The sequence below is a fragment of the Antechinus flavipes genome, chromosome 4 (genome assembly GCF_016432865.1).
Source record: "Antechinus flavipes isolate AdamAnt ecotype Samford, QLD, Australia chromosome 4, AdamAnt_v2, whole genome shotgun sequence".
NCBI lineage: Eukaryota > Metazoa > Chordata > Mammalia > Dasyuromorphia > Dasyuridae > Antechinus > Antechinus flavipes.
The window spans coordinates 287,121,607-287,146,457 of NC_067401.1; the positions used below are offsets into that span (position 1 = coordinate 287,121,607).

Below are 24,851 nucleotides of genomic sequence, written 5' to 3' on the forward strand. Positions count from 1 at the left end.
GCTTCCTCACAAAAAAGTAACAACACACTGACTCAACCATGAACCTATTAAGTATAAAAAAATTAAGATGATCTCTCCAAGAAGGCTTCTTTGTCCCTCTTAAATTCAATTATAAGTATAATAAGTATAACTTTATTAAGTAATAAAGTTACCATACAATTAATCACAAATTCAAGGCTTATTTCAAAATGAATTTGTGTTGAAATTGTTTCTGTGAAACACTGTACAATTCATACCATGAGGTATGTAATACTATCTCAAATTACATCAGAAAAATTTTATCATGCCTATAAATTGGACATTTTGTATCAGTTATAACTTCCTTCTTCTGGATGGGTCACTTCGCTTTTTGTAAGAGCATGGACAAAAGTATTGCCAGATTACATTTTGGCAACTACTAGTACTTATTTTTAGACATGGCTATGTTGTAATGCTTACATTTGAGACAAATAATGCCTATGGAAAATGAAATGCCTTCTGTTATTAACTATATCTTATGAAAAGGGAAGGAACCTTTTATTTCACAAAATGCAACAAAAGGAAATAAGCTATAATACCAAAAATAACTTCCTTTTGTATCTTTATTTATTCTTTTTCCTTTTGTATCTTGACTTGAGATACTTCTAATTTGCTTTTGCAAAAGCAATGGAGCTCAGTGTATTCTGGGACCAGCTCTGCCACAACAGATGGCTAGGGTGACTTCAGGTGGGCTACATCAACCCTTTGAGCCTCAGTATCTATATCTGTCAAACAGATGACCTCTAAGGGTTCTTTTCCTATCTTTGAAATCCTATGATTTTTGTATTAAACTTATTTGGAAAAACAAAGCAAAACCAGACTGTGGAATTGGAAATGTAATAACTTGTTAGGTTTTTTTAATAGGCAAAAACTTGTATTTATAACTGAATCATTTTTAAAGCTTATCTTTCCAATGATTAGCCTTTTATTTCAAGATAATTTATTTATTCTTATAAGTGATAAAAACCAGCAGGCTTCCTCACAAAAAAGTAACAACACACTGACTCAACCATGAACCTATTAAGTATAAAAAAATTAAGATGATCTCTCCAAGAAGGCTTCTTTGTCCCTCTTAAATTCAATTATAAGTATAATAAGTATAACTTTATTAAGTAATAAAGTTACCATACAATTAATCACAAATTCAAGGCTTATTTCAAAATGAATTTGTGTTGAAATTGTTTCTGTGAAACACTGTACAATTCATACCATGAGGTATGTAATACTATCTCAAATTACATCAGAAAAATTTTATCATGCCTATAAATTGGACATTTTGTATCAGTTATAACTTCCTTCTTCTGGATGGGTCACTTCGCTTTTTGTAAGAGTGTGTGTGGGAGGGAGAGCATGCCTAAATTAAGAATCTTACTTTTAAAATGATGGAATATGTGTAGGGGGCAAAGGGGAAGCTCGAGTTAGAAAGAGCAGGTTCTTTTTTTCTCCTTTAGTAATTGGTCTCATAATTACAAATGGGCATATCTTAACACTGGAGGAAACTCAATCCCTCAGTTCATTCCACTTTTAGAGAACTTTTGACAGTTAGAAAGTTGTTCTACCTGTTGCACTGTTCTCACTTCCATCCACTAGTCTGGCTTCAAAGATATGAAGTTGGCTAACATGTCTTCTCTCAAGTCTTCTCTGCCAGGCAAAAAATTAAGGGAAGATACATTTTCTACACTGAGGACAGAGGCACTCAAGCTGCTTACATATTCATAAAACTTATGAAACTAGATTAAAAATTATACCACTTTTTCATTTTCCCCCAAAGAGTAACTATGCTAGATAAAGTTATAAACAAAATTCTGATTTACTACTTAGAGAACCTGTGGAGAAAATGAGGCTTGAAAATGTTTATGAGTTAATAAGTATTTAACATTTATTTACAAAGTTAAGCCATACAGGGCAAGAACAAAATACTACTTTAGCCACAATTCTTTTAATAAAACTTTATAGCTTCTCCCTTTGGCCTAGTTATAATTCATATAATGTTGCTCTTTCTCATTTTATATAAAATAAGTTACTTTGGAAATCAAATTCCATATAATAAAAATATAGCACATCAAATATGTAAAAGAAACTGTGATTCTTCAACAAACCTGAAGGAGACTAGTACTTCAACTTGCAAAATACATATTTGAAGGATAGAAATTAGAAATACCTAAAAACTAGCATCTAATACAGAAGACCCTACCAATAAACTATGTCCAATATTTAGCATCTGGTTCTCCTATTCTATCCCAGAATAATATAAATTGTAAACAATCAAATTATGTTCTTGGATTTTCTCAAGAACCCTTAATTAGTTATTCAACAGAAAAGTATATCCAAAATACACAGCACTAAAATTTATACTCAGCACAGTTTAATATTTCTATGATGCCTCAATCATAAAATGATTAAAAGCACAAAGTGGTTTACTAATTCTGTAAGGCTTAGTAGGGGTTCCAAAAAAGGAAATCTGGTCTTTGAATCATTAAAGCCATTTTAAAAAATTATGTCTAACTTCTGTGTGAATTTTCCTTTAGTCTAGATTGGAGTAGGGTTAGTATTGGCTACTTCAGATTCCAATTTTCAGAGAAACAGAATGTAGTAACAAACTAGATTTAATATCACTTTTCCAATGATTTGGAAGACTCTGGTGTCAAGAATATAAAGTACCACTGTAGATTAATGAAGATGAAAACATCAGGCTGAATTCCACACTTACCCTGAATTCTCTGAATATTCTTTGAATATTACTTTTTAAGACATGCATCCTAACTGTAATCCTGCTATATATTTGCTTTTCTCACAAAAGGAAAATTAAGACTATGTTCCTTCTGTATACTTACACATATGTTCTTTCTGTTTTCTGAATAATGAGTTTACTATGTATTCTTTCCTCTCAAGTATAATGTAGTAGGATTTACAGAATCATGAAATAATTCAAGTACAAGACTGTTACTAATTCTTTGGTGTTGGGAGGGTCAAAGAACATATTCCTTAACATATTATGAAGGCTTGGCATACAAAGCAATTTTTTTTTTTCCTTTTAGTGGCAATTCTGTATTCCTAAGTAACAAGGAAGCAAAACCAACAAACATATGTCAAATTTAAACTAACCCATGACTGGCTTTTGTAGTTTATCAAAGACCCAAAATACAATTAGAAGAATTGTCATCCTGAAGATTAGAAATATAACATAAAGGGATGAATTTCAACTCCTACATACAAGTTACAACTGCCTTCGTTATACAGTAGAGCACCTGAGTGAAAATCCAAGACCTACAAGATGGAATAAAACTGACAGTTTTTCACCAATAGTCAATTCAAGTCACACGATAGTTTAAATCAGACACGTTCAATTCACTTTGCTGCTTTGAATGTAACGCATTATAAATATTAGTTTACTAGTATCTGAAAGGATAGAAACAACTCTGTGTATTAGAACCAACCAATTAGTCATTAACCACAGTAGGGTTAGCTTATGGACAAACATCCCATGTAACTCCCACAGAATTACACTTTTGCTCAACTGTTCATTAAACTATACAGGCTGGGCCACATAGTATTTCCTGGCCTGTTAACTTGATTCTTGGTACTTCTGCATATGCTGAGCTGAGCATGAAGGGGCCACTTCTAAGTTCTTCAGCTGCTTCTCAGTGAGCATGAAGATGCTCCAGGGTCTCCTTAGACAGGGTGATTATATGCACCTGTTCAGATGGTGAGGTTTCCATCTGGCTGTCCATCATATTGAGACTCTGGATGTGCTCGGTTTGGTCATGCTGAGCAGAAAGAATCAAACCCTGCAGATGTTCGGGCTGCTGAGTGAGTACTGTCAGGTCAGCGGCTTGGTCAGCTGCCATGCTCTGGGTGCCTTCTGTTGTGACAATGCTGATTCCTTGACTATGACTAGGCATGAAATTGATGTTATGGACCGAGTCCGTGACTAGGAGTTGAATTTCTTGTTCTCCAGAGGTGGAAAGTTGATACTGCTGGAGATGGAGAATATTCCTAACTTCTTCTGGGTTGCTGCTGCTGGGAGCACTAGGAGCTTCTGGAAAGGGTTTTTCTTTGCTATGGATTTTGAAGTGAGCCTTTAAGTTGTCTAAACGTGCAAACTGCAAATTACACTCAGGGCAGGAAAAAGGCTTTTTGCCTGTGTGTAATATACAGTGTCTCCTCTTAGCACTGGAATCAGAGAAGGATTTTCCACATATGCCACAAGAATATGGCTTTTCTCCTCTGTAAAAAACAAAAACAGAAACACACACAATTTACATTTTACAAAACATTTCTCAAAACTGAGTTTGAATTTTTGGGGTGGCAACATGCTATAGCCCCAACAGTACTTGACTAGGAGGCAGGAGGAGAAGTCTTGGCTCTGCTACTGTGAGACCTTGGACAAGTCTTTTAACTTCTCTCAGGCTCCTCATTTCTAAAAAATAAGGACGTTGGATGAGAATATCTCCTTACTGCTAAAACGTTAAGATTGTAGGAAATGCATCATCATGGCCTTAATTCACAGAGATAACCCAAATGTTGATATCATAACAACCCCATGAATATGATCAATGTTACTATAGTAAAAAAGCTTTTGAGCAATCCCCAAATATGTATATTGAAAAAATGACAGTATACTGGAAAAATCCAGTCTAAAATTAATTTGGATAAATAAAAATATTCTATGCATCCTTATTTTTTTTTTTAATTGTAGGCTTAAATTTTTAACTGGCAGTATTTCTGCAAACACATTGTTGAAAAATCCTATTGGAGTAATACTTTCAGAAGGCTTTTTATATATGACAAATATCTGAAAAACCATACCGATGGATTCTGATGTGTGTTTGAAGAGAACTTTTTGCTGTAAAAGACTTGCCACAAATTTCACAAGTAAATGGTTTTTCACCTTTAAGAAAAAAGAGAGAAGTATTGTGAAATATATTACAGTCCAAACAATTACCTCAACTATCAAGAATAAAAAGATTTTCCAAAAGACAAACAAGCTTCAACAGGCATTCATTAAAAACACACATTAAGTGTTGAAGGTGCTATGGAGAATACAAAACAATTAGATCATATAGTTTTCCTCCCCTAAAACTATTAGTTGAAGATACTAGTATATTTATGACAATGCACATGCAGTGAATCAAAAGTCTTAAAGTGTAAGTAAGCTGAATAGCTTAAAATTGTATAATATACCTTATTCCTAAATTTTCAGAGAGAGAGATAGAAAGAGGGAGAAGAGGAGGGAAAGAGAGGGAGGAAGATGGGGAGGAGGAGAGATAGAGAGCGCAATGGAGAGAGCGATGGAAAGAGAGAGAAGAGAGAGAGAGAGAGAGAAGAGAGAGAGAGAGAGAGACAGAGAGAGAGAGAGAGAGAGAGAGAGAAGGGAGAGAGAGAGAGAGAGAGAGAGAGAGAGGAGAGAGAGGAGAGAGAGAGGGAGAGAGAGAGAGAGAGAGAGAGAGAGAGAGAGAGAGAGAAAGCAGCTCAACAGCCTTTCATATTTAGTCCTCCGCCCACACTAAAAAAGGAGGGAGAAAGTGCTTATTATTTCTCTTCTTTGGGGCCAAATGTGGTCATTAAAGTTTCATGGCATTCAGTTTTAATGGCTTTGTTGCTGAGTGCTTTCAATTTATAATACTGTAATTAGTGTTCATAATGCTTTCATGGATCTTTATTTTGTATCCATTTATATCTTCCCATGATTTTCTATATTTTGACCATGTAGTAATATTCTATAATCTTCATATATTAGAACTTGTTTAGCTATTATCAACTGATATACATCTACTCTGTTTTCAATTCTTTGCTATTACAAAAAGTGCTGCTATAAGTATTCTGATAATTGAGATCTTTCTTTGATTCACTGACCTCCTTTAAGGTATAAGCCTATAAATAGGATCTTTGAGTCAAATGGTATGGACATTTTAGTCACTTAATTTGCACAATTCCAAACTGCTTTCCAGAATAGCTGGAATAGTTTGCAGTTCTACGAATATTGTCTTTCCACTATTCCATCTTTTAGTCATATTCAGTAATCTGCTGGGTATAAACTTGAGTTGTTTTATCTATCAATAGTGAGATGGAACAATTTTCCATGATTGCTAATAGGTTGCAATTTTTATGCCTTTTCTTTTTAGGTGTGTTTCTTGTATACAACAGATTGTGGGTTTTGGTTTTTTATCTGTTTCAACTCCCTTTCGCTTTACTGGACAATTCAGTCCATTAACATTTAAGTCATGAGTGGTAGGCTTGTGCTTTTCTCTACATTTTTTTGGGGGGAGGGGGAAATGCTTTCTTAAAACATTTTTAATTCTTTTCTCTTCACTTGACATTTTGTCTCTATGGTCAGTTTTGTTTAAACTACTTCGAAGCTATTCTATTCTCCCCAAGTGCTCTCCTCTTTCTTCATTTTCATTTACCTTTTAAAATCTTAGTTTTGGGGTTTTACTTTTAAAATTATTGGCATACTTCTTTTCTTCCTTTATTTTCTTAAGTGACTCCAAATCCAGCTGTACTTTGCTGGAGGAGGAGAGGGTTTTGATAGGCTTTGCTGGCAAAAAGAAGGAACTCAAAATGGGCTCTAGGCATAAGCTAGTAAGTTAGATGGTGCTCCTGTTTTGGGAGCATGGAGACTGGAGCTTCCAGCTTCTTGTGGAAGCTACATGCTTCCAAAAGTAAGTGCTGTAAGGATTATCGTTCTCTGGTATTTATAAAAATTCTGGTGGATGGGGGGAGGAGAGAGAAGGGAGGCTATTTTCTTTGTTTTCTGTGCTTTTAGCTATAATTATATCTAGCTTTTACCTTTTCAGTCTAGAAGGTTGAAGAGATTTGGCAAAACTGTTAGTCCCTCATCTTGAGAAAAATGACTTATGGAAATACTGGATAACTGGAGCCCTACTTAGATAGTGATTTATCTAAAAATGTGATCAGTTTTTGTAAGAGACATATTATTATAAGTAAAAAGCAGTGTGACCCTAGACTATGGTAATAAAAGTATCTACCATTTATATCACTTTAAGGTTTGCACAGTGCCTTATATGTTACCTCACTTAATTCTCACACTAGATCTTATTAGGTAGGTATTATCACCACCTCTTAATGGAGCAGGAAATGGCAAACCCATTTCAGAAGGGTTGGACTACATCAAAAAAAATCCCTTTTAGCTCCTAAATCCAATTACTATGGATCATTCAGAATGAAATATTTCATTACTTTAGAGTTATATTATAGAGGTGTTCCATGGTTGAAATAAACTGAAGACTGTGAATTGGATTTAATAGGCTTCTCAAATTGTTAACATAACTGACACAAATTCCCTCACTTAAAACGTTATTTATAAATAAATCATTTCATCTCAGGAAACATTCTACCATTTTCTTAATAAATACACTCTGTCTTTCTTCAACCCTTTCCACTTTCTTCTATCATTTGTTTTTCTCTGACAGCTTCTTTCTTTGTTTTGCTCCTTTTAAAAAACTAATAGTGGCATTTCAAACTGTATCACAAAGTAGTAATCAGCATAAAATCAACTGGCAGCTAGGTGGCACAGACGACAGAATACTGGGCCTGGAGTCAGGAAGACCTGAGTTTTGAACCATCTCTGACACTTACTAGTTGTGTGACACTGGGGCAAATCACTTAACCCTGTTTGCTCAGAGTTTCCTTATCTTGTAAAACAGTTGGAGAAGGACATAGCAAACCACTGCAGTACCTTTGACAAGAAAACCCTAAATGGAATCATGAAGAGTCCTAAGTGATTTCAAATGACAAAACAACAAGCAGATGAATGGAAGAGACTAGATAAGGAAGATTCAGAGATAAAAATCTGAAAAAATTACTTAGGGGAAAAAAACCCTCTGAAAAAATTTGCAGAAAAATTAGCAATCTGGCAGAGATTAAGCTGAAACCAAAATTTTATGCTACATTTCACACTAACTTCAAAAGGACATGCAATCTGAATATTGAAGATCATACCATAAAAAAATTTGAAAAAGAAACATATCTTTTATAGTAATGGGTAAGACATGAATTCCTAACAAAAGAGGGATAAATACAATTATAAAAGATCAAATAATTTTGATTACATAAAATTGAAAACTTTTGTACAATATTAATAAATGTATAAGACAATAACAAGTAAGATAAAATAAGAAAGGAAGCAATTAATTGGGGAAAATATTTGTATCAAATTTCTTGGATAAGGCTTTAGTATCTAAAACATAGACAACTAATAGAAATGTAGACAACTAAAATCCATTTCCTGATAGCTAAGTGATTAAAAGTATCGAGTTATTATAAGAACTGCAAACTTGAAAAAATGCTCCAAATCACCAGACATGAGAAATGTAAATCAAAACATTCATGAGATCTCACCCAGCAAACTGCAAAGATGAAAAGTGATGGAAATAGGCACTTAGACTATTAGAAGTCACTTGGAAGAGCTACAGAAAAGTACACAAATGCAAGGATGATAGATCTATGATGTAGTACAATCATTCTTGAAAGATATTTAAAATTATGTAAAAAAGTGGCTGAAATTTTTATGGGCACTGAAAATTTCAGAGCCAGGCACATGCTTCAAAAAGGTCACTGATTATTAAAAAGAAAGACTCCATATACACACTAAAATTTCCAGAGTAGCACGTTTTATGCAAAGAACCAAAAACAAAGTTGCCCATTAACTGGGAAATGACTAAACATATTTTGATACATGAATGTAATGGAATATTACTGTGTAAAAAAAAATCTGAAATCTGATGACTACAGAACAGCATGGAAAAACTTACTTATTCTAAGTCAATTATACAGAGCCAAGAAAACAATATATATGATTATGACAATGCATATGAAAGAACCACTACCATAAAACAATGAAAATTAATGCTGCAGAATTTCAAAGAACAAGTTTGGCGAAAAAGAAGCGCTATGAGAAGATATCCACCCTTACTCCTTTGAATTGTGGAAAGGGAATGGGCACAGAGATGTGGAACACTTTATAATGTCATAATTTTTCAATATATGGTCATGGTCAGTTTTGCTGAATATTCTCTTTTTTTTAAGTTCTTTTTACAAAGATGACTGGGGGGAAAGAGGAACAGAAACGAAAAAAATTAGGATATATAAAACAAAATGAATTCAGAAAAATTTATTTTAAAAGAAAGAAAAATGGATCAACTTCACCAAGCTATTTTAATAACCAGCTATGATAACAACTATTAAATAATAAATATATAATTTAAAATAATTAATTCAATAATACCAAGCTAATTTAATAATAAAAATTTCAATATAAATTTTAATAATTAGTAAACAATAATTTAATAATTTAAAAATAATATTTAATAATAAAAATTTTAACATTGAGTTCCAAATTCTTTCCCTCATTCCTTGCTTTCTCCATCTCCCAAAGCTATTAAAAAACAAATCATTTATAGCAAAACTATTAAAAAACAATTTATAGCAACAAAAACGGAGAAACAAACAACTATAAGTGTCATTTAGGATATTGCTTAATCTTTCTGGTGGCACAAGGAGTCATGTTAAGTTATTGATTATTCTTGCTGACTAAAGCCAAAACCTAAATTTTTATAGACAAGAGTGGGGATCGCCAGGATGGGGAAAATCTTCAATTATCTATCAAATAACTATAGTAGGCAAAACACTACACTAGATACTTAGGGGAAAGATGGGGAAAAAGGGGATTAATAATGAATGCTGAAGTAGCACATACAGCTTCCACTCACATAAGGCTTTCCTGTCCTTAAAGAATTTTGATCTTAAGGAAACAAGTCTGATGTTTCTCTAATTATCCATAGAATAACAAAATTTAAGTAGTTATAAATAAAATATATGTGATAAAATAGTTAACTTTAGTTAAGGTGAAGAACCGGGATAGCCGACTAATCTTTTCAATACATTACTGTGATTTTGCGTGGTTTCACATGTATAACTGATATCATACTGCATGTCTTTTCAATGGGTGGGGAGGAGCAAGAGTTTGGAACTCAAAATTTTAAAAAGATGCTAAAAATAAATAAATGAATAAATAAAACAATTAAAAATACATTTCTGTGAAGGTTCAGGCTAAATGGTTTTCCATTCATCTTTCTTGAGTTCATGGCAGGGTCCTGCCTCTTTCGTCATTCAGCTCCATAGGGTCAGAACTTAATGTTAGATGGGGCTTTCCATGATTCTTAGGCTCCTTCCTTTGAAGTCCTCATGCAGATTCTTAGAATGCTATTCAATCCTCTTCTTTCCCTAGTCCATTTACATGGTTTTCAAGTCATGATTCTAAGTATTTAAACATTCTCTTCAGTTTTCAAGATTCTTCTTTCCTACAAGTATTTTATCTAGTCAAGCCAATTTGGATGCAATTATGTAAGAAGATAATCTTCTATTAAACAATGGAACTAGAAGAGGAAAAATGTTCAAAATAAAGAAAACTAGGTGACTTTTTTCCATTTTCAGTTACTAAAAGCTAATTGTACTTACTAAAGTCATGTAGTAAGGAATACCCTTCAGATGGTACTTTTTTTAATTAGGAAGAAGAAAACAAATTCTTTCATTCTCATGTAAAATCACGAAGAATTTCCTTATACTATAACATACAGAACTATTTGGTGGAGTGCTTTTTAAACATGGGAGGCATTGTATAAATGCATTGAGATGGGAGATGGTGTGTTTTGAAGAGAGAGAGAAAGCCAGTTTGGCTGGACTGCAACTTGGGAGGATGATAAATAGCTAATGGGTCTGGAAAGATAAGTTAGGGCCAGGTGATAAATTAGGGCCAGATTGTGTAAGGCTTTAAAAGCAGAGTTTATATTTTATCTGAAACAAAAGGAAGCCATTGGAAATTGATGAAGAGGAAATCCCATGATCATATCTAAGCTTAAGAAAAATTGTATTGATAGCAGTATATAGATTGAAGTGAGGCTTGAAGTGAGAGAACTAATTAGGAGGTGGCTGCAATCCTTATCTATAAGGAGATGAGAGCCTGAAAGCAAGGTAGCAGATGTATTAGGAAAGAAAAAGAGTTGTATTGGAGAGATAGAAATGGCAACATTTGGCAACTGATTAGATAAGTGAGGAGAGGAGGGAGAGTGAAGTGTCCAAGATAATGCCAAGATTATTTAACTTGAGACTGGAGTAATAGTGGTGGCCTGGGACAAAAATAAGTAAATTGGGAGAAGACAGAGAATCTAGGCAGAAATGGAAGTAAATTTTCAGAGATGAATTTAATGAAATAAAAGTGGATGGAGAGGCTTAAGTCTGATTAGAAAGATGCAAATAGTATATAAGGACATTAAAAAAGAGAAGTGGTAACCATTAGGAGCCAGAAAAAGTTTCACAAGAACATGGTATGCCAAACAATAATCAATTGAATGAATTAGGAAGGCTTAACATGGAAAAGAGAAAATTCAGGGGAGAAAGGATAGCTTATGGTACAATAAAAAGGGTGCCAACTTTGGAAAACATTAACATGATACTATTTATACTGATTCTGCTATTTAATGCATAGCCACAGGAAAATCACTGAACTCTGAATCAGTTTTCTTATCTGTAAAATCAGGAGTAGGACTAGATGATGCTTAAGGTCTCTGCCAGTTCTAGATCTGTGACTGTATGGTCTATTATCCCATATTCAATATCTGAAGACCAATCATGTGGAAGAAAAATATACTTGTTCTGCATGGCCTTAGGAAGAAGACCCAGGAACCATGGGTCAAAGATATAGACACAGGTTTAAGCTTTATATGTAGTCATTATTTATATATACATACATACATACATATATATAAATTAGGTTGTATAAGAAATTCTTATTTAGGTGTTACAGATTTTTCACTCAGATTCTGAGAATTCTAGGCTAACTTGTAAGGAATTGGGAGCTACTAGCAATTTTTTAATTTAGCAAAGGAGTGACAAAACAAAGGATATTTATATAGGACTGAATTTTACAAAGCATTTAATTCATAATCTAGGATTACTCCTCTCTCTATATTTTATAGATTAAGAAAAGGAGCCTCAGAGAGCATGGATTAATTCTGCCTAGGTGGAACAGTTGATAAAACACTAGAATTAGAAGGGAGCTTTGAGAACCTCTGGTCTAAACTCATCATTTTAAATATATGAAATTGAAGGGGATTCAGAGAGATGACTTGCTTAAAGTCATACAAATGTTTGAGCTAGGATTAAGATCTGACAGAGACTAGTGCGACCTCATCTCCCATCCCAAACAATCAAAAAACCCCAATGTCTTAGAAAGATCAATATGATGTCAGTATCTGATATGGACTACAGAGTAAAAGGTAACCAAAATTCAAATCAGGAGGCTACTGTGGTAATACAAGTTTGAGGTGAGGTAGGTTTGTGCTAGAGTTGCACCAGTGGAATAAAGAGAGAATTGAAACATGAGGCATTTTCAATAAGACTTGGGACCAAAGTAAGATTCAAAATCTGTTATTGTTGGTTTTTTTAAATATCAGACAGTGCCAATAATAAAAATATTTTAGATTTAAAGTGACTACAAAAATTCTTGATTAAAAATGAGTGATATCCCAAATTAGGAAAAATTTCTATTAGAAATCCACCCTGCCCCAAAAGTTACCAAGCCCAACACTTTTACTTTGCTTACCTTAACATAAAAGGTTTTGAGTTTCTTTTATCACTCCTATCTCCTTTCGTTGCTCAAAGCTGACTTTCCTGGAGATGGTAGTGCTCAACTATTGAGTAACAAGAAGTGTTGTTTCTAGGGGGAAAAATTATTTGAGCGATTCTTACTGCCTATGCTAACTTTGATAGTCAGCTGTACTTTCCCTCTTCTCTCCCAAATATCTTGGTAACCATGTCAAATGTGAAAAGTATTCTAAGTGGGACAATGCCTTGGCTATGATTTGTACTATTTCATGGCCTTCAGGCCTCAATAAAATATTACTTTCAATACCTTATCCAGGTATGAAGGTGACTTGACCATAGGCTTCTGAAAGGCTGTATATCAGAGAACAAGTTCTGGCAGGTCTTAGGGACTGAAAGACGCCTTTCAAAAGGACTTTGAACATGTCTACCTGCAACCCCAGAACCAGCTTAACTAGGTTTGAAGATGCTCATCTACCAGAAGTCTGTCTTGGTCATGAGGTAATGAAATTTTTGACAATAGGAAATCAGAAAGATCATCAACTAAGAGCCACTTTTTTGAATGAAAGGAGTTACAATCTTTCAGTAGTAGAATACCCAAATAGATAAAATCATGACTCCATAAAGGAAGAAATCTATTACCAATAGGAATGCTTCAATAAAAATGATGACTAAAGTAAATATATTCTTAGGGGACAATTAATTTTACAGATAGCCTTATATTAAAACAAACAAACAAAAACCTCACCCTTTTCTATGGACAGATGCTGCCAGAATTAGGTTGGATGTTGCTAGGTAGTATAGGTATTATACCTATTTTAGGGATGGAGGAATTGAGATTAAGTGGTTTATCCCTGGTCACATCACGGCAGAATAAAGATTTGAACCCAACTTTTCTTGACTTCAAGACCAACACCTATACAATGGACAAGACTGAATATTCCAACAAAATATATCACAATTACCTGTGTGTGTTCTTAGATGTTTCTTTAACTGAGATACATCCATGAATTTGCGATGACAGTGGTTACATTCCGGCAACGAATGGCCTTGTCGCAATAATAAAAAAAGTGTCAGTGCATGTATGTTTCCCCTGTATTTCTTCAGTGATCTGTGTTAAAGCACTTCCCTGCAAAATAACCACTTTAATATAATACTTTAACAAAACAATGACTTTCATTATTTCTGAAATGATTTCTATTTCTCTTCATCCTTTATTTCAGTTAACTCAATCTGAGTTAATCCAATCTGAGCTACCTTAAATGAACTTCTTCCACCTTTCATCTCTGAAACCTGGGAGGGGCCAAGGCCAATGACCTCACCGTTCTCAACCAACAGTTTGCTTTCTCTGCTGTTGGCAGATGAATGTAGGTGAGAAATAAGAACCAAATAAATCAAGGACAGAAACAACAGGGGCTGAGGACTTCTTTAGAAGTAACTATATAATCTGCCTATGCCCCATGGTTCATGTAATAATGAACTAATGAAAAAAACAAGCTATACCATGTCAATGAAGGCCTAAGTAATGAACAAGTTTAAGGTATCCCTTAAAGATGAAAGAGCTAAAAAAAGTAGAAGGGGAATGGTATAGATACTACAATACAGTATCCTAATATTATAGAAGGTAGCTCAGATTTCTTTGGAAACAAATATCAATTCTATTTATTATTAATTCTATTTGGGATTCCAAAACTATGTTATTTTTCTTCATTTCACCAATGCAGATTTCTCCAAAAATCTTTGTACCTGTATGAACTCGGTAATGACTCTTCAGCTGTCTTTTCTGGCTGAAATACTTTCCACATTGATCACAGGTAAAAGACTTCTGTCCTGGGTGGGGATGAGAAAGGAAGATGGGGGAAGGAGTAGAGTAAAAAAAAAGAAAAATTAACTTTGTCTAAACAATTAAATTCAGGGAGAAACCATCCTACCCCTGGGAAAGAAACCACCCTACCATTTCATGGAATAGGAAAAGTGATATTCAATTACACCACCATGCTCAATGTTATGCAGAATTTATGGATAATTCACACTAAAAACTTTTTTTTTTTGAGATGAGGAGAGAACAGTCTGAAAAACATTATTACATATTATTCAATAGACATAAAGACATTATGGTTAATACTGGGGCTGAAGAATTCAGGTAGTTATAATTCTGACTAAAGAAATGGATGGCTTTTAGCTATCAGTTTGATTTGACCAGAATATGGTTAGTTACCTGTGTGCAGGCTCATGTGCTCCAGTAAAGAATGTTTTGTAGTTAAAGCCTTATTGCAAACAGTACAGGTATATGGTCGTTCCCCTGTGTGCATCCTTGTGTGAACCTGCAATGAGTGCTTCTGGGCAAAACCTTTTCCACATTCATTACATTTGAAAGGTCGTTCCCCTAAAGCAAGTCCAAAAATAGAAGAACATAAATTCAGTCCAAACATGTATTTAAATATCCACCAGGCACAAGACACTCAGAAGCATTTCAAAAACAAAAATGGGGGGAAAAAAAACTCAGACCAAGCATCAAAAACTAAATCTAATAGGCTTATGAAACACAAGTATGATACTAACTATAAAAGATTCAAAGGATCAAAAGACATCAAACAGTGTTACGAGAGACAAAAGAAAATAGAGACCACTTGTAACTGAGGGCTTTAGGAAGGAAGGAAAAAGATTTTGTGAGGTCCCTTGAAGGACAAGAATGGCAACAGTCAAAGAAAGATTGGGGGAGTGTTTGGTTTAGTAATGGGGATGGGGAAGTAGAATTGTAGTGGAAAGAGTGTTTAATTTGAAGCTACTATGTTATGAATGAATAGTGACAAAAAAAGGTTAAGATGAGTAAAGCGTTAATAAAATAGGGTAACACAAATGAGTGTGCAAGGGGAATAAATGCAGAGTTAATTAGAAAGAGAAACGAATTTTCTTAATGATGACAATAACGTTAAAGAAAACAATTTTGAAAAAAGTTCAAAACTCTGATCATCAGGGACTAATTATGTTGCTAAAAAGGAAGAGGATTCATTAAGATATGAAGCTAAAAGTCCCTGGATTTAAAAATCCTATCCTACTGTGATCCTAAATGATAACTGAAACTATGGATATTGACAAAATTGCTGGGGAAGAGAATACACTCAGAGATGAGTGTTTAATATCCAGCTTTGAGAGAAGACAAGGAACCAGTAATAGAGACTAAGAAGGAACTATCTCCATGATAGAATCTGGGGAAAAAACTATCAGGGATAGGGTAATTAATAGGGTTAACATATTGCTGAAAGGTTGAGGATGGGGAGCAGGAAGTGTTTACTGGAGTTCACCAGTTATTTTTGTCAGAGCACTTTACACAGATTAGGAAGGACTAAGAAATAGGTAGATGGTAATGTGGTAGAAAATTGTCTTCTAGGAGCTTAGCAATTAAGGGAAAGGGATAAATGTTGGTAGTTTGAGTGGTTGGCAGGATTAAACAACAAAATTCAACAAAAAATATATTAAATACTTAGTACTCTTGAGACATTATGTTCTCAAGAAGCTTATTTCCTACTGAAGATCAAGAGATGAATCTTTTAAGGTACACAAACCTAAGCATGTATACACATGTCCATGCATATGGAAGGTGTCAGACATGGTCCCAGAGGTGGCCTTCAATATAAAGGGCTTAGCTTTGGCAAAAACAAAGTTACTAACATTCTCAACTAATCAGTTAAATGCAGGGTATAAGGAATTAAACAAAAAATTCTGACATACCAAGAAAGCATTATACCTGTATGACTTCTCTGATGGATTGCTAAAAAGTGATTGTACTTAAACACTTTGCCACATTCCTTACAGCAAGCCTCAGAACCAGGACGTTTTCTTCTTCCAGATACTCTCTTGGCTGAATACTGATCATCTTCATCCCCAACAAGTTTGTAATCTTTAAGTTTAACAGATCTCTGAATTCTGCGCTTGCTATAGCGACTCTGACTGCCTTGTACATCCTGGGACTTAGGATCACAGTTCTCATCTTCTTCTGTAGGCATTTCCACAGTGCTTGACCCACAAGCACGCTCAGATTCTTCCACTTCTCTTATTGGGATCTGTTCATCTGTTATACTATTGCTTTCTTCTACTGTTTTTGACATAGAGTTTTGTTTATTTTGAACAGAATTATTTTCTCTGAGCTGAATGTCTTCAAGTGAAGCCATTTCTGATTTTACTGCTTGAAAATTTTTGACTTTTCTTGGTCTCCCTCGTTTTCGCTTTGGAAGATCATCATTTTTCTTATTAGAAATAACAACTACTGGAGCTCCACCAGTGGCCAAAGAAGTTGGATTTGTTGAGTTATGATTGCTTTGATAATCAGTGTAAGCATTTACTAAGTCATATACTTTTAAAAATTGAGCAGTTGCCAATATTTGTTCTGCACTTTTTTCACTGGCATGAAGATAACCAGTATAGATAAATTCCAGAAGGATACTAAATGTATCTGCTAACATACCTTCCAGCATATAAATGGACTGGCCTATCTCACCTTCTTCTGCAAACATCATTGAGAAATACTCACTACTGGCAGCAAGTAAAGCTTTGTGGGCCCGGAAATGTACATTTTCCACTATTAGAGTGATATCACAGAGAAAGCCTCTTTTCCTTTGTTCTTCAAAATTAGCCAGAATGGTACCACTATGAGCCTCTGAATATACAACAAGCTTCTCAGAAGATACTGCAGTTTCTTCTGCCATTTTTATTCCAAGCCAAAACAGACTAAACCTAAAGAAAGAAAAAGATACTTTAAACATAAAACATAGGTTTTGGTAAACTCACCAGTGGCAAAAACAAAATGGTCATGTTTTATCTATAAGTCAGTATAAAAGAAGACTATATAAACATGCAAACCTGTGATTCTGTCATTTTAAGGAATTCTCAGGATGAAAATTTCCTCATATTAATGCAGATTACAACATAGACCAAGTTTAGTCTCGGGGACATCTCAAAAATCATCTCCCTATGTCATCTGGCCCCAATATGGTGCCATTTGGCACCAAATTGAGATTTGGGGAAATCTCAAGATTTTGCTTGGTGTAAATTTTTACTGATACAGGTAAAAGGGACTCCCATTCTTGTGCAAACAGTTCAATGTAACAAAGCAAAATGGAAACAGGACAAAATTTATTTTACCCCACAGAAAGAATGCAAAAACTCAAAGATACTCATGAATAACTAACAATTCAAACAAACCCTGACATTCTGGTGACAGACACCAGGTTTTGGCTTTTTATTACTACTCTAACAATTTAGATTCTTATGGAAGGGAAATGAAATTGACATTTCTAAAGAGGCTTCCTACTCCCTAAATGTCATAATGAATTACAACACAGGAGATAAATCCTAGGAAACTGCATGAGGCACACAAGTGAATAGCTTAGATTATAATCTAGTAAAAGAAGCCTGTTTCTGATCCCAATGATCCTGCCTCTAAACTCAATACTCATGAAAGGTAGTTTGTAATATAGTAGATGGAAAACTGGATTTGAAATCAGTTGAATTAAAATGATTTTACAGATTCTTATATAGCAATATAGTTATTGACAAATCACAACCTCTTAATTTTGGTTTCTTCATGTATTAAATGGGGATAACATTTAAATTATCTACCTCATAAAATGGTTATGAGGGAAATGCTTTGTAAACTTAAAAGTTTCAAGACTAAACATTTAAAAAAGCATTAACATTTCATTTTAAAATGTCCATCTGTAAAGAACATCAAAAATCAGAAAGTAATGTCCTGTTCTAGTCCTGACTCTCTCATTACTTTATATGGGTGACTTTTGAGTATATCATTTAATCCTTGTGCTTCAATTTTCTTAGTAAAATCACAGTGGTGAATAAGTTGCCTTCCAGATCTCTCTAGCTCTATTAACTGGAATAGAGGTAACATGCTCTGGTTTTTTTATTTAAGTATGACAATCATACTGAATGTAAGATAACAGTCTGATAGGATATGAATAAGAAACTCAAAAAAGTAGATAATTTCATTTTAGAAAGTTTTTTTTTTTAATCGTAACTCCATCTATGATTTCATTAATATAGGGACCTTCTAAAGAGAATTTCCTCAACTAAAGTTGATACATATTTGTTCTTAATCATAAGGGTCTTTTAAGAGTTGCCTGGAGCACTGAGAGATTAAGTAATTCCCTCAATCACAGAGCCAATGTGTGTCAAAAGCAGAATTTGAATACAGGTCTTTCTTTTTACACAACTAAATTATAGAACATAATTTATTATTAAGAGCTGGGAATGACTCTAAAGAAGGGTTCTTAAAAGTTTTTATTTTTTTGGCATCAAGAACTCCTTTGGCAACCTAATATGCCAATGGGCCTCCTTCTTAGAATGTTAAATGTGTAATGTTAAATGCATAAAATAAATCAGATTACAAAGAAAGCCAATTATAGTGAAATAGTTATTATTTTTAAGTCCAAGGGACTTCATGTGAGGAAAACAATGCAGCTCCTTAATTTTACTGTTGAAAATGATAAGGTGAAAGGTAGACCGGATAAGTATGACCCAGAAGGTCAGGTTTGAGGGTTCAAACGCTAATTTAGTGCCTGTGTGATCTCACTGAATCTCTCTCGGGCTCAGTTTCTTCATTTGTAAAACGAGACGGTTCTTAAGACTCTGGTTTTATGACCCAAAAGATAATCTGAGTAACTGACGACGGTGCCTGGTACTTTTAAACAAATAACTAAGGATTTAAATTAATTAGAAGACTCAGAAAAATGGGGGAAAAGGAGAGGGGTCAGGTTGACGTCACCCACGCGGGCCCCCCGCATTGACAGCTTCCAAGCCCGGATGCAGATGTCGGTCGCCAGGAGGGATTGCAAGAACTCAAGGGCCAAGGGGGACGGAGGAGGAGGAGGAGGAGGAGAAGGCGGCCGGGGTGAGCAGGTTACCTTGGCTGGAGCAGCGGGGCTCCCGCGGATCACCCGGACGAGGCCCGAGGCCGGGGTTGGAGCCGTGGCCTCCCAGAGAGGGAGGAGGGGATGGCTAGTCCAGTCGGGGCCCGCCCCTTTCCGCCCCGCAGCGGGGACCCCGGCCAAAGGGCAGCTAGGGCAGGCCCCGACTCTGGGGCAACCCGAGCCTTAAACTCTCCGCCTCCCCAACAACCGCTTGCTCAGCCGACCAGAGAATTAGTGTCCCGGCTTCACAACCCCGGAAGTGGCGGCGTCCCCTCCCTCAAACGTGCGTGCGTCATGACGCTCCCGGTGCGAGCACGTGGTCCACTCCCACTGGAAAAGGCCAGAGTCTCTCTGGCTCTGACTCCGAGAGGGGTGGGGAGGGACGTTGTGAGCGCGCCCTGGATTCCCAGAGCGCTTGCGCTGGAGTCTGGGCCGCCTTTTGGGTGTGTTCGCTTAGATAACTACCTACTCAAGCCCCCAGCGATGAGCTAATTGAGAGTTAGGGACCTATGAGGTCCTTAGAGATCAGACTTGGGGTTAGGGTGGCACTGGATCTGTGATTTCTTTAAGATAAAGTACTCATGTGAGGTAACTTCCTCTATCTATGCAAGCAGGTGGACATCTTTGTTATCCTCCTAAGTAGACTTGCTACGGCTTGAACCCATGTGTATCTCACAGGCAATTCAGTTTCAAACCCCTGGGAATAGCCCTGCTTTAGCCCAGTTCTCTCAGCTGTCATACCGAGAAACTAGTTCTGGAGAAGCAGCCTGGCGACTGCTCCCGCAGGTGGTACTGACGGAAGGTATTGCCGTCAAAAGCTTTGGCGCTGTCACATGGTTCCGCATCTGCAACGGGTGTGATTTTAATCCGTTGAAGAAATACCCTTAAAGAAGAAACATTAATATCTGATACTTTGCCAGTTTGCCTCCTCAGGATTGTGGAGTTTCCCCATCTGACTGACTGGGAGCTGAAACTTGATAAATATTGTCTCCCCCGTTGGAATGGGAACTTCCTGAGAGCTTTTGCAATTTTTCTATTTTATTGTATCACCTGCAGGGGCCCTCAAACTTTTTAAATAGGGGGCCAGTTCACTGTCCCTCAGACTGTCGGAGCGCCGGACTATAGTAAAAACAAAAACTTTGTTTTGTGGGCCTTTAAATAAAATTCATAGCCCTGGGTGAGGGGGATAAACGTCCTCAGCTGCAGCATCTGGTGGGGGTGGGAGGTGGGGGCGGGGGAGTTTGAGGACCCCTGCATGCTTAGCACAGTGTTTGGCACACAGTAAATGCTATATAAATGCTCTTTCCTTACCCTTTACCCTTCCCTGTGGTACTTAGCAATTGCCACTCTTGAGATCATCTTACAGGTGTGAAAAAGTGTGTGTGTGTGTGTGTGTGTGTATATATATATATGTATATGTATATATATGTATGTATGTATGTATATATATATACACATATGTATATTTTTATACATATATATTTATACACTATATATAATATGTAGATACTATTCTCAGAGGTATAGAGAGAATAATTAATTTGGGAGCTGGCGCTTGAAATCCAGCTCTGTCTCATCCCCAAACCAGTGTTCTTTCCACTATGGAGTGCTGCCAGACTCCTTTTAATGGATTTAAGGGGGAAAAGGATAACATCAACAATCTTTTTGTTTGTAGAGAACCTTTCTATCAAAAAGCTCAAAGTATTCAATTCCCCACAGTATTAGTTAATTAGCCCCTGTGACCTAGGGAAGCCCTTCCCAAGTATAGGAAGTCTGAAAGAAAAAAGTCACTTCTTTTGTTTCACAAAATGAACCGTACTGTGGGGATGAATTTATTTACAGGAATTTATCTTTTACTCAATCCAAATAAAATATATAAAATAAAATGAACCCATTTAGAGTAATTTTCAGAAATCTCATTCTAGCCAAAACAAAGATGTAACACAGGTGACATATATTTTACAACACTTTGATCACATCGCAGATCAAATTAAATGAAGGTAAAGGGACAAAAAAGACCCTCATTTTCCAAGTTTCTCTCTTCCCCTTTTTTCCTACTTAACTCCTTGCCCATAATTTTGCTCCTCTATTAAGTTAAAGGATCTTGCTTCTAGACCCATCATTCCAGGAAGAATGTCTTTAGCAAGCTTGAAAATGAGGTTCTTAAGAGTTTGTTTTGTTTAGCGCTAAGCCTTCCTTTAATCTGGCCTCCCTCTTTCTTACTACCTTCTCCCTCTTTCCTTTCTTGTTTTTCTGTTGTGTGTTTTCTCTTCAATCCATTTTCCAAGACAGTTGTTTTTATGAGATACCTTTCATTTCCCTCATTTTTGGCAGTCTTTTAAAAACATTTTTTCTTGTTGCCTCAGTAGATCATTAGTTTCATTTGTTTTAATTTTTAGAAAGTTTGTTGTTGTGGGAAAGCTTTTGTACCTCTTATGCTATGTTACTAATTCTTTGCAATTCTCTTATACAGCTATAAGTTCTCTTCTAATTTTATCTTCAGTGCTTTTATTTCATTTATTTTTAAAATTTTAAACTTTTAAAAAATATTGATTTATCTCATCCTAGAATCCTATTTGAAGTTATGCCCAAGTTCTATTTTTCTTTAAGACTTTTCTGGTAGGTATTTTAGGGTTATTCTCTTCTAAGTTTGTGTCTTGAGCATCATTGTAACCATAATAGCCTTTTATGGTGAGATTCTTTTTTATTTGCTCATTCTTCCAATTTACTTCTTGACTTTGGATTTATATTAGGGCTTAACTCTGAGCACTTCTGTTGGGAGTGTCTGGTCTGGTCTAACTACTCATTTCTCTGGGTACCAAATTTTGAGTAGGATCTCAGGGACTTCTCATTCTTAGGGACTTGTAAGCTTTCAGGATTCCCCAAATCTTCTGATCCAGGGACCAATTCTCATATCTATTTTCCTGTCTGAATTCTACAAGTTTCTGAGCAACATGGGTTTGCTGCATTTGGAGTTATGGAGACTGCAACTAGCTTTGGTCACTTTGGTCACAGCTGGAAAGTCTTCCTGGTTCAGAGTGATAGAACTACAAGCTTTCTCTTTGGTCTGGCCTGGTTATTGCATTAGGCAATAATCTTGGCTATTCTCCTTTAGACTAAAGATTAAACTGGAAGCTGGAACTGAGACACTATTCTACTCCTGGAGATTGATTCACACAGATGCTTTCATGCTTTTCAACTTGCTTCTTGGTCAGTACACAGCCTGGGGTGTGCAACTGTTCATCACTCTGGAATGTTAATCTCTAGGCACAGATCCCATCCCAGAGCTTGGATTTCAAACCTAAATATCCAGGAAAGTCAGGCTGGATAGCAGAATAAGATCAAGGCCAATTCAAAAAGGGGAACCTGCCCAGTACTAAGTGACCTGGGAAGTAGGAATCAGGGATCCAGGTCCAAGTTGTTGTAGAAATCTATGTGTGCAATATTAATTATCAAAAGGTCTTTGGTTTTCTCAAATGGCCATTGTTTGTCAGGAGGAGGGTTGTTGACTGCCTAATTCATTCTTGGATGGCTAAAGTTTAAGTTCCTGGGATTCCCATGGGTGGGCAGGACTTCCTAGGTGGCTGAGGAAGGGTGTAGTGCTAAGTCTCTGTGTAGTGGGAGTTGCTTTGGATTGTTATATCTAGGTCCAGTTCCCACAAAGAGGAGTAGACATTCTGTAGTGAACCCCACTGGTTGAGCTGGAATCCTGGGTCATGTAAGCGAGTACATAGTAGGTTTTTAAATAAATATTTATTATTAAATTTATGGCTTTTCTCTAGGTAGAATAGTCACTGATTATTGAAGATAAGTGGATAATTGTCCAAATATATAAATATATAAGACTGTCTTTGTCATATTTATTTCCAACCACTTGAGGAATACAAGAAGTTGCAATTTGGATGCTGTGATATGCAGAAGGCAAGTGGCAGATATGAGTCTGTGGTACCTTTTGAATATTAGGGAAAGAGTTAAGTTTGGGATGCAGGCAGAATTGAGCAATCTGCCACTTCTAATATTACCTGAAAGTGTTGGTCATCTTGTGAGCTCTTTGTCTAATTTTGGCAACAGGTCTCTAGTGACTATTCAATTATTAGGATCATAGAGATGGAAGAAATCCTAAAATAATTTGATCCATTTCCCTCATCTTGCAAATGAAGGAACTGATGCCTACAAATATTACATATTTTGCCTTAGGTCTTATAGCCAGTATCTGTAGTCTGATATTTTAAAACCCCAATGTAATTTCTTCATGTTTCAAATTGTTTCCTGCTTTAGTCACACAAATGAAGATGCAGCACTTTTCTCTTCAAATGCCATTGTGTGCAAATTTTTTAAACTTAAGATGGAGCCTTTGTGTCAATTAAATTACATAAAACATACTTCAAAAAAATTAGAAATAGGCAGATAGTCATACTATTAAAAAAACAACAACAAATCAAAACTACTCCATATTTATTCATGTGTAGGTATAGAAAGTTTTAAAGTAACATGTTCATTCTGCTTACAAAATAATCACACAGATTGAGAATAAATCTGACATTTTTACTTATCTATATTATTTTTTCTTGTAGCTGTTCAATATATTCAATGAGTATTTTCTCTAATGATCTGTTAACCTATTTTAAAGGACAAAAACTCACAAATCAAAGAAGCATGGTTGTTTTTAAAATTGCTTTCTAAAGCATGTTTTGACAAATTATATTATTATATGACTATTCTTTTATTAAGACACCAAAACAGATAATTCGGTTAATATGAAATCCTATCCTATTCCTTTCTGATGGACAACAGGTACCATGTTTTAACACTATCATCTTGTCCAGGAAGGTAATTTGAAAAAGACAGAATGGTGAGCATGGTAGATTTTACCTTTTTCTTTCCTAGATTATGGGGATTTTCCTCTAGGAGGATAATCTAATCCTCCTATATATCACTTTGAACAATCAAATATGCATCATTGTGAATAGTCAAAACAATTAACCAGTGATTGGATTCACATTTTTAAGAGAGAAAAAGGTCTGTAATTTGTGGTCAAAGTCAATTGCTCTAAATTGCGGTTCCTTGTATTTTTTGGTCATCTTGGAACCTAAGTAAGGGATGAGTTCACATCTTTCTATAAACTGCTCCAGCTTCTTCTTATATTTTTTTCTTGAATATTCCGAACCTTTGGGATTAAATGCTGTAGGGAAGTAAACAAAAACCATAAATATCTGCTATGAAGCTGAAGATGCAAAAGACTAAAGATACAAGAGAACGTCATGTTTGAAACAATACTGATGACCCTTTCCT

At 35.5% G+C, this 24,851-nt stretch overlaps 2 protein-coding genes across 3 annotated transcripts in view; both read right to left on the reverse strand.

The window, feature by feature from the left end:
* Positions 1-1,871: 1,871 nt before the first annotated feature.
* ZBTB24 (zinc finger and BTB domain containing 24) lies at positions 1,872-19,796 on the reverse strand. Of its 2 annotated transcripts, XM_051997526.1 has the most exons (7): positions 19,554-19,796; positions 16,388-17,373; positions 14,858-15,025; positions 14,386-14,469; positions 13,605-13,688; positions 4,828-4,909; positions 1,872-4,245 (listed from the first exon to the last, which is right to left on the reverse strand). In XM_051997526.1, the coding sequence occupies exons 2-7, from the start codon at positions 17,343-17,345 to the stop codon at positions 3,660-3,662; spliced, it is 1,962 nt and encodes a 653-aa protein (XP_051853486.1). In that variant the 5' UTR covers positions 17,346-17,373; positions 19,554-19,796; the 3' UTR covers positions 1,872-3,659. The 2 variants fall into 2 exon arrangements, with proteins under 2 accessions (XP_051853486.1, XP_051853488.1); XM_051997528.1 differs by lacking the exons at positions 1,872-4,245; positions 4,828-4,909 and having other exon boundaries at positions 13,671-13,768.
* A 4,201-nt stretch (positions 19,797-23,997) lies between these two features.
* AK9 (adenylate kinase 9) overlaps positions 23,998-24,851 on the reverse strand; it is a 129,695-nt gene continuing 128,841 nt past the window's right edge. Inside the window, exon 41 of the mRNA XM_051996726.1 lies at positions 23,998-24,741. Within this exon, the coding sequence (XP_051852686.1) occupies positions 24,539-24,741 (203 nt within the window). The 3' untranslated portion in view covers positions 23,998-24,538. The remainder of the gene's footprint in view (positions 24,742-24,851) is intronic.

Coding starts and splice junctions, on each gene's coding strand:
- ZBTB24 (XM_051997526.1), bottom strand. CDS start 17,345: ATGGCAGAAGAAACTGCAGTATCTTCTGAGAAGCTTGTTGTATATTCA. Junction 15,026..16,387: donor CCATCAGAGAAGTCATACAG/GTATAATGCTTT, acceptor GACTTGCTTTAG/GGGAACGACCTTTCAAATGT. Junction 14,470..14,857: donor GCACATGAGCCTGCACACAG/GTAACTAACCAT, acceptor ATCCCCACCCAG/GACAGAAGTCTTTTACCTGT.